General features: G+C 40.1%; 1 protein-coding gene across 1 annotated transcript in view; it reads left to right on the top strand.

The window, feature by feature from the left end:
- GLB1 (galactosidase beta 1) overlaps positions 1-14,422 on the top strand; it is a 40,660-nt gene that overhangs the window by 21,670 nt on the left and 4,568 nt on the right. The window contains exons 8-15 of the mRNA XM_064671185.1: positions 387-508; positions 611-651; positions 1,107-1,219; positions 4,152-4,226; positions 6,767-6,856; positions 8,163-8,276; positions 9,222-9,353; positions 13,312-13,551. Of these exons, the coding sequence (XP_064527255.1) occupies positions 387-508; positions 611-651; positions 1,107-1,219; positions 4,152-4,226; positions 6,767-6,856; positions 8,163-8,276; positions 9,222-9,353; positions 13,312-13,551 (927 nt within the window). The remainder of the gene's footprint in view (positions 1-386; positions 509-610; positions 652-1,106; positions 1,220-4,151; positions 4,227-6,766; positions 6,857-8,162; positions 8,277-9,221; positions 9,354-13,311; positions 13,552-14,422) is intronic.

Below are 14,422 nucleotides of genomic sequence, written 5' to 3'. Positions count from 1 at the left end.
TCTGGTCTATGTATGCTATTCTGCACAGAATATACTGGATTCATCGTTATTTGAATGCCAAGCGTCTGAAACATTCATGTTGACCAGTTCCCAGGAAATCCATGTTCATTGATACTTAAGCATTTGTTTTCAAAGTGTCCCTATAAAATTATTGAAACGATCCTTTAATTTCTTTGACTCAGTAGTCTGAAAGTTTGACCAGTCTGCTGAAAAGGACTGATTTAGTATATATTTTGCTGTATTTGTAGTAGTTTAAAAATGGCTCAGATGAGTCAAGGTGGCTTTTTTTCCTTCCCTCTCACACTTAGTAACCTTAAATCACATTGCATTCTGTTCTTGTTCCCTCTTCATGTTTTCCCTTCCTCTTTTGCCCTTCCTCCTTTCAGGTTAATTCTGAGTTTTATACTGGATGGTTGGATCACTGGGGGCACCGTCATTCTGTTGTGCCCGCACAAACTATAGCTAAAACACTTAATGAAATCCTGGCACGTGGTGCTAACGTTAACCTGTAAGTGTGTGTTCGGTAGAGGTTAATTTTGGGGGGATTTTTTTTCCCAGTTCGGCAAAACCTGATTTAAGTGGATGGCTTTTTTTTTTTTTTCCTTTTTAGGTACATGTTTATAGGTGGGACTAATTTTGCCTATTGGAACGGTAAGAAATTATTTAGAAGATACTAATGATGTAGGAGAACTGTTTATGAATTAGGTAGTAATGTATTCTGTGAAAGAATAAGCTATGCCTACTTTCACATGAGAAAAGAGTACTGCACTAGCTATTTTCTGTCTATTGTCCGCATATTGTACTAAACCCACATAGTGCTTGTCTTTGCCAAGGCTACTTCTGCCTCACTCAGTGCTGTGAAACAGTGTTTCTCTTCAGAGTATTTCTGAAGACTCTGTAACAGAGCAGTGCGAGCTCACAAGGACACTGTCCTCCATCAGGAACAGTTTCTCTGTGTCAAATCCCACATATCAAGGCCTGCATTGAATCTGAAAATGTAGCTGAGTCTGACTGTGATCGGAAAGAATTCTCAAAGTTGATGCCTTTGGAAAAAAAACCAGCTCTTCCACTGCTTCTATGGCTTCTTTTTTTTCCTCTTGCCTTAGGTGCTAATATGCCCTATATGTCACAGCCCACTAGTTATGACTACGATGCTCCACTGAGCGAAGCAGGAGATCTGACAGAAAAATATTTTGCCTTGAGAGAAGTCATTGGTATGGTGAGTGCCCCCAGGACATTTTTAGAATGGCTCTTTGAAACATGCCTGGTGTACTGCAAACTCTCTTGCTCTTGCGTTGGTATAAGTCACTTCTGAATTTACTGTTTTCTGCAAGTGGTGGAAATGAAGTAGAACAAGACAATGAGTCCAACCTAACTGCTTGTTGTTAGAAAAGGGAAAAGATCTTGCACCTCTCTGGCTATCCCTTCTGTCCTGATGGATCCCTCCTTTCTTTTAGAGGAGAGGATACAGATGTAGCTCTGACACCAAAATCATTGAGCTGTCCTTTCTTAATGTATTTGCTTTCTTTCAGCTGAAGGTCAGTAAGCTGAATCCGCTCCCTCAGTCGGCTGAGAGCCAGTGCTGCCACAAGGGGGGCAGAGAGAGCCAGGAAGGATTTGGCTGGGAGTAGAGATGGGGGAGGAGTGCATAGAGCTTTTTCCTTGCAGCATCACTCAGCCATTCAGTCGGTTTAGGCTCATGACTCTGTATCAGCCTGATGTGTGCTACAGCTTAGTATTTTGGCTGCCTGTATTCCAAGCTTCATGCTGTGGTTTTGGGCCTCTGTGAGAAGAAGCATGCTTATCCAGCTTGGTTTTGTGATTTCACAATCTGTAGCTAGTGGGTGGGACCAGCTTTGCATTGCTGTAAAAATGCAGTGTCTCTACAAACTGGAGACTGAACTGAAACATGGAACCTGTGTCCAGATTTGAATAGCTTTGCATTGGAGGCTGTTTAGATGAGGCTTAAAAACAGATTCCACATGAATTCCAAGGCTGAGGCTTGTACTCGTCCTGTTGCATGCCAGCAACATTCCTATTCACTAGAAGACATTTTTATGCTGGGATTAGATCTCCCAAAATAGTACTACCCTTTCTCTAGGGTTGAGCATGCCTGTATCTCTGTAAATGTGGAAGGCCTGCTGTGGATTGTTTCCTTCAGTTTCTCAATTTTCCCCAAGCGTGACGGGTTAAATTGATGGGATAATTTTGATGGCCTTTCCAAGGGGAACCTCCTGTCTTGATACAACCCTTTTCACCAGAGACATCTCAAACTTCCTGATTTACAGTTGTTTTCTTCAAAGCAAAGGTCCCTGTCTGAGATGTAAGTAGTATGCTAGTGCAGTGAGAGAGCCTTGATAAGATCTGAAATGTTCAGTATAACCTCAGGTGTGTTGGGTCATTTTTTGGTTTGGTTTGTTTCTTACTTTCCATATCCATAGGTTCTCATGAAGTTTTCCTGTCTCTGCTGTGGGTTCTAAACCTGTAACAGTCTATCTACTTAGTTGCAGTTTCAGGTGAATCTGATGAAAAAAATTAAAGTTGCCTGTAACTGGTGACTGAGTTCAACATGTTAGCTACAAGGCTAACATTATAATCTTCCTTTACAGTTTCCTTTGCTTAAAAATGTAATGAAGAAGAGTTTCAGTTTACAGCTTCCTTCAACTGCATTCTCTAAGTTTTACTATTTGAACTGAAATTTCCTGCTTTTGACTTCTTCTCTTGGGTGAATACAGTTTTTGTTTTCTTTAAGTCTGGATATCTTGATTATTTCCAAATACAGAGAAGAAGGAATGAACTTGTTACCGGAAATATAAATCAGGCTTTCATCCATCCATAACTGACACTTGACAGGACAGCATTGAGAATTACACTGCTGTGATCTGTTAAAAAAAAAAAAAAAAAGGCCAATTAAAAAGAGTCCTTGTCTTGGTGCCAAGGCAAGCTTTTGAGCCTGAATTTTATGCTGGTTGTGTAACTTATTTCACTTATACCATGTGTAAACCTAGAAAATCATGCCTTGTCCTAAAACTTCCAAGCTGAAATCAAAGTAAAATCTCTTTAGAAAAACATCTCTTTCAGCCTCTCACCAAATTAATTTTTAAAACAAAATCTGCCAAACTGAGCACTCAGAATGTGCAGATGTGCAGCCTTCACAAGGGCAGTCATTTGTGATATGTATTAAAACGTAGGCTTAGACTGCTTGCTTACATGGGTATCTTGTCTGCAGAAGGTTTTTCTCTCTAATGTGCAGACAGGACAATGTTTAGTAAATGAAAGAACAAGTGAGAAGAGTGGACATTACATAAGACAAGTAATGGCAGGAAAGGGAGAAGAGGATGATTGCAAGGAGAAAAGGTTGTGGGCTCACAAAAGAGAAGGCTAGGTTATGGGGCAGAAAGCCTGGTCTGGTCTGCCTTTCCTCAGAGTAGTGGATGCCCTTCATCCCTTCTCTCTGCTGATGTCAGGTGGTTATTCCTAGAAATATAAGGCAAGAAGTATACAGAAGTAGATCCATGGTCAGTGTTTCCTTGTCATGTTTCCCTGTGATTAATTGGACAGTTGTCTAGACCAGGACTAGAGGAAGGTAAAGATGGGACCTCAGAGGTTTGTGGAACTGTGGTCTCAAAGCTGTGCTTCTCGAAGACCCCAGCCTAGGAAGTAATGGATTAGCAGGAAAGGCACAAGAGTCTAAAAATTCCCATATGGAAGTGCTACTAAGGAAGGGTCAGGTGGAAATACTATTTTACAGACTTTTTGAAATGTTCACTCAAGCCCCTATGGACTGGGGAGATGACTGCAGAAGAGTTGTAGAAGTAACTCAGGCTGAAGCCACAGGAGGGCTCCAAGGGCACTGTGATTCTTTGGCAGCTCAGTTTATTTGTTATACCTTTTACCGTTACCTCGAGTTGAATAGTTATTAAAAAATTTTTACCATATGTGATCAAATCAGATTTTTTCTTTAAAAAAAGTTCCTTCATCTTAAGACTAGATGCATCTGTAACATTTAATGAGATCATTTACTTTTAGCCAAAGTTCTGTTTACAAAGTTTACAAAGTTTGTAAGTTGTAAAGTATAAAGTGAGAATTCAGTTAAAGTGTGTTTGTATTTAAGTTTTGAGTGTGTTCTTTTTTACTTCTTCTCTTTCCAGTATAAGCAGTTACCAGAAGGTCTTATCCCTCCAACAACACCCAAATTTGCATACGGGAAGGTTCGCTTGCAGAAGGTGAATTAACATCTGTAATATGTATCTTTTGTAATGCCCTGTGTTTGCTTTTTACAAAAAACTGTTTATAAAGGTGTTATGGCAAGCTCTAGATATACTACAAAATAAAGAGGAAAACCTTGAAAGCAAACTTTCAGGAAGGAGGGAACAGAACTTCAAAGTTAGGAATCATGCCCATGTTTGAAAATGAGAAAATGCATCTTATCTGGACATAAAAAGGTGATTTTTACAATATTCAGTATGTACCTGAAGATTTACTTCACTGAAATTAATATACTATTAACACAATAGAATCACAGTTATCGAAGATAACTCATGTATGAGTAATGTAGCTGGGGGAATGTTACCATAAGAGCTATGAGCAAAGATTGTTTCTGTAGCTGGTGATGCCTCTGAAGTAGAGGCAGCAGGTAGGATATATGTACCTTCATGAAAATTTTGCAAGCCGTTGTGTGACCATCAGGCTTGTTGCCTGAGTGAACATGCTTAGCTGTGGGCTAGTGAGAGTGACCCAGCCTGCAGGTAGTGATGACCATTACCTTTTGTATACTTATGGCATCCTTCTGCTTTCTTGTTCCTAGCTAGAGTTAAGATAAGCTCATTTTAAAAGTTGGTTTAGATCTGTGTCTACATGCTTGTTGTGGTTTAATCCTGGTTGGCAGCTGAGCACCACACAGCTGCTCACTCGCTCTCCTCCAGCGAGGTGGGGGAGAGAATCGGAAAGGTAGAGGTGTGAAAACGTGTGGGTTGAGATAAAGATAGTTTAGTAGATAAAGCAAAAATTGCAGGCATAAGTGAAGTGAAAACTACACACATAAGTAAGGTGAAATAAGTTCATTTACTACTACCTATCCACAGGGAAGTGTCCTGCCATCCCCAGGAAAACTGGGCTCCATCATAGAATCATTAAGGTTGGAAAAGACCTCAGAGATCCTTACGTCCAAGTGTTAACCCAGCACCACCCTGTTCACCACTAAACTGTGCTCCTGAGTACCACATCACACACCTTTTGAATAGCTCATGTGTATTGGTTACTTGCCAAGATAAAAACACTGTCACTCCAAACATGTCCCCCTTCCTCCTTTTTCTCCCAGCTTCTATTGCCAAGCATGACACCATATGGTACGGGATATCCCTTTAGTCACTGGGGGTCAGTTGTCCCAGCTGTGTCCCCTCCCTACCTCTTGTACACCTGCAGCCTGCTCTTTGGTGGGGTGGAGAGAGAACCAGAAAAACCCTTGACTCTGTGTAAGCTGGACTCAGCAGTGACAAAAACATCCTCGTGTTATCAGTGCTATCTCCAGCAAGAATCCAAAACACAGTCCCATACTAACTACTGTGAAGAAATTTAACTGTATCCCAGCCAAAACCACTACTGTACTGCAGAATTAATTATGCATACATAGATGATACATGCTGGCTTCTGTCACATCACTGCAAAATGCTGTATGTACATTTTAATATTTCAGCACTGGTTTTGTTTATGCACACAAAAAATTCAACAGTTCTGTTATTGAAGTAGCCTCAGAAGTTTGAATTGCTGTGAATGCTCTTGCAGTACAGTTTAACAAGACTGTAAAAACCTAAATTTTTTTGCTGTTCTTTTTTTCTCAAGCATTTGAGAATGCTTGAGATCTGTGCTCAAATTTGTGTTTGAGAAGTATTTTGAATGTGAACTGAACACCACGGAACAGTGACAATAATTCTGGTGAAACAGATTGACATCTTGCAGGAAAAATTTGATTTTTAGAGCTTGTAAGACAAGCTCAAAAAGTAGGCATATTGTGGGCATTTTGACTAACCTCAAATTGATCGTGGACTTCGAGACAGAATTGTAGATTGGTAGAAAACTCTGTAATCCTGAAAGGAAATGGGGGATGGCAACAAAAGACAATTTAATTGTACACATCTAAGTCCTCGTTCAGCAAGGTATTTATGTATCTGACTGCTCTAAACCTTGCTCCCAGTCTTACTAAAATCAGTCCAGCTACTTACATGTGACAACTGAATGACAGCCTTGAAATTTCTAAAATAATCTAAGACTAAATAGGGTAAATTCATCTTGGATAGCTCTTGATGGAACCAAATTGTATCCCTACTTAGCTCAGAATGATTTCAGAGTAACTCAGTAGATATCAGTGACACTTTCCCTACCTTGAGTCTAAGTATAATTGAGCAAAATTTAGATAATGCAGTTGTTTTCTAATAATTGTCCAGAGCAGTTGTGTTTGTTTATAGAAATTTGGTGAGAAAGTCCTGGGTTAGTTCTTGTTAAATAATAAAGGGTCATTTTTATTTTTATGAATGCATAGCAAATTTAGAACATCTACTCTTTTAAAACATTGCTCCACATGTAGCATGTTTCTTTCAGAGTTCATCAGTCGTCTGTACTGTATTGTATTATTAATGTGTCTGCAAGGATGATGTAAAGATTTATTAACTTTCTAGACAGATGCAGCGAGCTGGCTTGGTGGTATGCAAGCTGTTATATTTGGACTGAACTTACTGACCTTCACATATCTGCTTTTTCTGTGCTGCAGGTGGGCACTGTGGTGGAGGTTCTTGATGGGCTGTCACCTTCTGGACCAGTGAAAAGCACTTACCCATTGACCTTTGTTCAGCTAAAGCAGGTAAAGATTCCTTCAGTAGGCACTCTGCAGTAATGTTGTAAAGTTTATTTGAACAACCCTCCGTGGTATTACTCTTCTTATGTTATGTCTTACACCTTATCGCAGCACAGTATAATAGTATTATACAGGTATCCAGGATTTTTGCATTGCAGGCCTTTCCATATTCTACAGTGCTTCTGTTTTGCACCTGAGGTTTTCTTCTTCCTGTGAATGTAGGTATCTGTGCTGTCCAGGCTTCCACCTTTATTTCTCTCCTCTCTGAAGTATTGACTTTCAGATTTTTAAGAGACTGTTGGGTTTCTTTTTAAATCATCTTCATAGCCCTCTGCTGGACTCTCCAGTAGTTCCGTGTTCTTCTTCAGCTGGGGAGCCCAGAACTGGACACGACGTTCCAGATGCAGCCTCACCAGGGCTGAGTAGAGGTGCAGGATCACCTCCCTCAACCTGCTGGCAGTGGTCTTCCTAATACACCCCAGGATACCACTGGCCTTTTTGGCCACAAGGGCACACTGCTGGCTCAAGGACAGCTTGTTGTCCACCAGGGGCCTTAGGTCCTTCTCTGCAGAGCTGCTTCCCGGGAGGTCAGCCCACAACATGTACAGCTGCATGGGGTTATTCTTCCCCAGGTGCACGACCGTGCACTTACCTTTTTTGAACTTCATTAGTTTCCTCTCCACCCAACTCTCCAACCTGTCCAAATCTCAGTAATGGCTATGACATTTTCTTCTGTTCCTGATGAGGAACTTAGTGAAAAATATTCCTAAATGTTCCTGATGTAAACCATGCAGTATTTAAAGATAATAGATAATTAGATATATAAAGATAATAGATAATTAGATAGATAAAGATAATAGATAATTAGATAATATTAGATAATATTGACTTGATGAATATGTCACTTTATGGGCAGTGGGTGATGGTGAAGTCAGTTATGAAGGGATTTTCCAGCTATCTTTTCATTGATTTTAATGAAGAAATAATACTGCTGGTCATTAACTGCTTTGTTTTTATTGAGGAAATACCTCTTAGAGAGTGCCCTATCTTGTAAAGTTACGTAAATCTTCTGATGAAATTTAAAAGTGGAAACTCTGTGGGACTTAACACCCATTGCCTAAAGGTCAAAGTGAATTTTAATCTGAAATGGTGTCTGTGATAGACGCTGTCTGAAGTGAATGAAAGTTAACATTTGAATCCAACTACGTAGGCAGAAATATGGGATATTTCTAATTCTGACCTGAATTGAAACTACAGAATTACTTGGTTCATGAATCTGCTTGGGTTTTTTTTCTTTCTTTTCTTTTCCTAGTATTTTGGGTTTGTACTGTACAGAACTACACTTCCAAAAAACTGTACGGAGCCAACGGAACTGTCTTCACCTTTAAACGGAGTCCATGATCGTGCCTATGTCTCTGTCAATGGGGTAAAAGCATTGTTTGCTGGTGTTCATGTCTGCCATGAGTGGCCTTCATGGAAGTCATGGATGCAGTCTACGGGTTTTTTTTCCTCCTTTCTCTAGATTACCAAGACAACCCTGATCTTATTTAATCATACAAAGGAAATAAGGAAGTATATATAGTTAATTCATACCAAATGTTCAAGTTTGTATTTGAGAAAACATGACTTTTATCTTGCCATTTTTGAAATTTGAATGTTGACACAGATGCATGACTTAAGTGACCAAAAGACCTAGAGAAAGGGTTTACTTGCAGGTTCATGAGATGTGTTAATGATATATATGCTTGGTGGCTTTCTGCAGTATTTCCATAGATTTTTTTTTTTTATTATTATTCTCTTATTTTTTCCTTTGAGGGTGGGAGGAAGAGAAAGCCTGAGCCTATGTTTTAACTTATGAAACTGGCTTCTGATCACAGTCTCAGGACAAAAAAAGTTTATTGTACCAAATGTGAAATTTGTCTTTCTCCCCATAAGCAGGGTTTTATTCCTGCTTAATGAGAATTAATATAAATTCATAGACTTTTATCATCTATTTTTTAATTAATATTTGACCTACGCTGAACTCTCATCACCTTTATGTCCAAGTCAAGCTCTTTTTTCCTTATGTTATGGGAATAGGAACAAGTAAAACTAAATATTGATACATGCTTAATTGGAAGATGAAGCCCCTTTAAATCACTGATATTGCCAAAATCTTTTCAGTCAGTAGTCTAAATTTAGGAACCTGCTTTTTTTGAATCAGGTGCATCAAAACTCACTAGCACATCTATTTGATGTGTACCGAAATGTGAACATTGACGTAGCAGTTCGGGAAATTTTTTTTTTTACTCATTTTTTTTTTCTTTGTCATTTTTGTTTTCTTCATGCAAGTTGAAAAAACAAATAACAGGGTATTTTTGTTGTTTTCTAGGTTCCTCAGGGTGTCCTTGAAAGGGACAAATCACTTACGATAAATATAACTGGAAGGGCTGGAGCAAATCTGGACCTCTTGGTAGAGAATATGGGCCGAGTCAACTTTGGTAGATACAATAATGACTTTAAGGTAAGTAAAATCAATTGAGTTATGGGACTGTAATGGCTTTTATTCTTTTCCACAAGTTAAAAAAAAAGTAGTGGAATAGAAAGAGCAAAAAGGTCAGGATTACACAGCTGGAACTTCACCTCAAAATATAACTACTCACTAGTTTTCATTTGAGTTTTTCCAGTCACTGAAATCAATGTGAAATTAAAAACTGCCAGACATATTTTAAACTTTTTTTGTTGGTTCACTTACATTGTCGCCCACAAGACTTTCAGATTGAGTTGAGCCTGTACCTAACATTTTAAAATGTGCAAAACCTGCTTGTATAAACTCCATAAATGGGTTGGAAATCGGTCTAGAACTTGATTGTACTTGGAGGTTTGTGAATCCTGGAATTGCATTTGGGAGGTTGGTGGGTTTGGGGTTTGTGTATGTACAAATATACACTTTTGTATCTCTCTCTCTGTCCCATTTCATTTGTCAGCAGTAATTTCAGTGTGGCTGGGAAAGGCTGTCTCACAAGCACTTTATCATGCAAAAGTGCCAGTTCAAATTTGGGTTGGTCAGAGGTTAGAGATAATTTTTAGAAAGCTTCCAAGTGCTTCTGGGTCTGTGCTGCACCTTGGGACTGTCAACTCCATGCATGAGTGGCTGTGGTGGGTTGACCTTGGCTGAACCATGTGCCACAAAGCCACTCTGTCGCTCCTCCATCAACAGGAGAGGGGGAGAAAATACAGTGACAAATCTGTGGTTCGAGATAAGACGGAGATCACTCAGCAATTACCGTCATGGGCAAAACAGGCTTGACTCGGGGAAATCAATTTATTGCCAATTAAACAGAGTAGGATAATGAGAAATAAGAACAAATCTTAAAAACACCCTTTCTTCCCAGTCTCAGCCTCACTCGTGATTCTTCTAACTCCTCTCCTTGAGCAAGGAAAGGGGACAAGGAATGGGGGTTGCAGTTAGTTCATTACATGCTGTCTCTGTTGCTCCTTTCTCCTCATACTCTTCCCTGCTCCAGCATGGGGCCCTACCTATGAGAGACAGTCCTTCACAAATTTCTCCAGTGTGTGTCCTTACTATGGACTGCAGTTCTTCATGAACTTCTCCAGCATGGGCCCCTTCCACAGGGTGCAGTTCCTCAGGAACAGACTGTTCAAGCATGGGTCCCCACCGGGTTACAAGTCCTGCCAGCAAACCTGCTCCAGCGTGGGCTACTCTCCACGGGTCCACAGGTCCTGCCAGGAGCCTGCTCCAGCACAGGCTTCTGCAGGGTCACACCCTCCTTTGGGGGCATCCAAGTGCTCTGGCCTGGGATCCTCCTCATGCTGCAGGTGGATATCTGCTCCACCGTGGACCTCCGTGGGCTGTGATGGGACAGGCTATGTCACTGTTGTCTGCAGGGGAATCTCTGCTCCTGCACCTTAAGGACTTTTTCCCCCTCCTCCTCTACTATCTCTACTACCTGGGGCTCTTTGTTTTCATTTTTCTTCACTCCTCTCTCACGGCTGCTACACAGTTTTGGGGGTTTTAGCCTTTCTTAAAAATGTCATCACAGAGGCACTCCCACTGTCACTGATGGGCTCAGCAGTGGGTCTGTCCTGGAGTCAGCTGGAACTGTCTTTGTTCAACATGGAGCAGCTTCTGGCATCTTCTCAGAAAAGCCCCACCTGCAGCCCCCTTGCTACCAAAACCTTGCCATGTAAACACAATACCATGGAGGTGCCACTAACGTAGCACTAGGAAGGGCGGGGCAAAAAGTAAACTTTTTTGGTTTTAGACGTAATGGGATCCCCAGTGCTGTGTGATAGTTGATAAAAGAGAGGAGCGCTGTAGAGGCCAGTCTTGTGTTGTGTTTGTGCTGTGTAGAGTTCACAGCATTCCTTTTTTTTTTTTCTTTTTGATATTATTAGGACACAAGTGGGCAGCAGTAGTGCCAACTCTGTCCATGCTGTCTCTTCAAGGCACTTCACCGTTATCTGAGTGGTAGGAGAGGGAAGGTAGTATCCCACTGTTTTGCTTTCATGTTGAAGCAGCAGCAATATTTTTGTGTATTTAATAACAGGCAGGTGATAAGGAAACTTATGTGCCTAATGCTAAATAAAGGTAACAAAATAGAGGGTTAGAGGTTGGATTAGGGAGGTGCTCAGTGTTGCTGTGGTTGAGCTGAGATTCACACTTATACCAGGGTTTCAACCGTTTAAAGATTTAAGAGTGAAAGCAAGTTTAGGAGATGTGTCCCTGGTGAGAATAATACTCTAAAACCAGGATCCTTCTATGTAGAAAAGGCAGCCTTTCTCAGGTAGTTTTGGACTGTGTGCATTGCTTCTTCCCATAAAATTCCTCCATCATGCTGTTGTTTATGTTGATTTTGAAAACTGGAAATAATGATACCTTGGGTTTTAGATATTTTGTGCTTTTGAAAATTACGTTAGTTGAAGAAGTTCCTGCCTTGTGAAGCCTCACATTTTTAAGCGAACAGGATGGTTTCCAGGGTTTTGTTTGGCTGGAGTTTTATCACTTTTTTGAGCTTGAAATCAAAATAGGTATTTAGCTTTTGTGAAGGAATCTTAAAAGGATTTTGATTTTAAAATGTCCTTCTGACCTAAGTCTTGTTGTTGAAGGACACAAAAGAAGGAATGGTGTGGTTTCTGGTTTTTTCTATGTTTTCACATGCTGTGAAAACAGCATGTGTCTCAGTTATACTTCAAAAATTTATATCCACATCTGGACCATTGAATGTGCATTTTTATGCAGACCAAAGTAATAATGTTTAGTAGGCAATTCATATAATTTGAAAAACCCCACTGTTCATAGTGCCTACAGATGAGCTTAGGGAGGCAGGTTAGAAGGTTTGACCTAAAGTGACATTGCATTACTTCAGTTGATTACTAGACAGAATAGAGTCTAGATTGTATAGAAAGGTTTTGTCACTTAACACTCTGCAGATATTTTATTTTGACATAAGAAAAATAAATTGCAAAGTGTACATTTAGGTAAAGGAAGAGAAAACCAGTTAGTGCTTGTACAGGTGATGAGGTCTGTGGAGTCAATGCAATGCTTATTAGACATCACAACAGACACACAACATAGTATCAGCCCTCCAAAGCCGTAGAAACTGTGGTTTTACTTGTTCCTGTTTGACATGTGGTGTTTGCAACAGAACTTCAATCGTGCTGAAAAACAGCTTCTGTGCAGGGTGTATTCAAGCAGTTAAAATCAACCCCTTGCATCACGCTGAAATACCACTTTAGGAACTACTACTGTAACACAATTAGGATGTGTGCAGGGGTGACTTAATTTTTCTTTCATTCTTCTTAAATCATGGCCTTATCTTGCCTTTGCACTCATTGTGCAAGTACCCTGGTGTGCTGTGAACCAATGTGTACGTGGTTCCATGGAAACGAAATGGGACTCCGTGGGCTTAAAGCTGACTGTAAGCTTAAAGTATTTCACTGAATTGGGCATGTGCATTGGTTTTTATGATACTTTATCTTATCTGGAGAGATTTGTAGGAAGTAAATACCACTTTCTCTAGTATAGTGCAGGTTAATGTCTTGGGTTAGTGACTCAGTGTTACCAAATGATGGTATCACAGACTTAATGATACTTAATGTTGCTTCTGCTTTTTGTTAAGCCCTAGGTTTTGTAATCATGTTAATGTTAAAGCAAAATAGATATTTTCCCAGTTACAGGAAAAAAGTTTGAAAACAAACTCTTGGGTATCAATGAAAGCTTAAAACTTTGAGGAGTAACAGATCTCTCACAGAGAACAAATGAAGCCCTTTATTCTTAAGCAAAGCTTATAACTTGGTGAAGACCAGATGCTTGGCTTTTTCATGCACAGATTGGCAGCCAGCTATTGCAAGTACTTTGATTCAGTTTTTATTCCTGATTTATAGTTGCAGACAAATAACTTCAATGACAAAAGCTAATTATCTTATATTTTGATGTTGTTTTTTCTTCTTCCTTTTAGGGTCTAGTTTCAAATTTAACTCTTGCTCAGGATATACTTGTTGGATGGGAAATGTATCCTCTAGACATAGATGGAGCAGTGAACTATGGCATTGTTTCTCTCTTTGATCAACCGGAGAGATTTGTTGGCAATCCACTGAATGACGAAGTACCTACGTTTTACGCTGGTAGTCTTTCAATTCCTGGAGGGATTCCAGACTTGCCACAAGACACCTATATCAGTTTTCCTGGCTGGACAAAGGTACAACTTTTTGCTGTAAAAACTCTAAGTCTGCTTAGAAAGCTATTGAAACTTCTATGGACAATCAAAGTCCGCCTCTCTTGGATGGGTAGAAGTTGGTTGTAGTGGTGGGGTGTTTCAAATATATTTAAATAACTAAGAAATGGATTCTTTGCTTTAGGTAAATCTAGAAATAAAATATTAAGAGAAGGGAAACACACTCCAAAGACACGTGGTATTGGTCTAAAAAGTGGAGCAGTCACAAAAAGAACCAAAACAACACAACCAACCCACCCTAGTTTTTCAACAGTGAGGAAAATCAAGTGTCAGGCTGTTTAGAAAGGCTGTATTTAGTGGTGAGAGGGTTTTTTGTGTATTTTTTTTTTTGAGATGTGAAGCAGAAACAGCTTGTTGTAGGGAAGAAAGTGAATACTTGCCTTGAGGTAACAGTTTTTTATTCTGGAGCAAGTGATGTGCTGCAGGACACTTTCCTGGTTGTATGAATTGGTTAAAAGTACCTATGAACAAATTGGAAGTGCTGTGTGAGGAACTATACATCCTGTTGCAAAGCATAGGGTTGGACTCCATTGCTGGTGTTGTGCCCATAGATACAGATGTAATGCATGGAGGAGGTTACCTGTAACTGGACTGAATGGATCAGGGAGCACTGCTGTGGGAAGCCTGTGGACAGATCTCTGTTAATGGGAACTTCTCACAGGGCTGGAGCATAGCTAGAGCAGCAAGGAGTGTGTTTTCACAGTGCCATGCTTGAAACCACCAGCATGCAGGATGGGTAAGGACCAGCTCAGCTTGCTGGTGGGACAGAGGGAGCAGAATGTGTGCACTGAAGTGCCACTCCTCTTGGAAGCCTAAGCATTTAAATACAGGGTTT

Source organism: Pseudopipra pipra, chromosome 1 (assembly GCF_036250125.1).
Source record: "Pseudopipra pipra isolate bDixPip1 chromosome 1, bDixPip1.hap1, whole genome shotgun sequence".
Lineage (NCBI taxonomy): Eukaryota > Metazoa > Chordata > Aves > Passeriformes > Pipridae > Pseudopipra > Pseudopipra pipra.
This window is presented reverse-complemented; position numbering and strand designations above follow the sequence as displayed.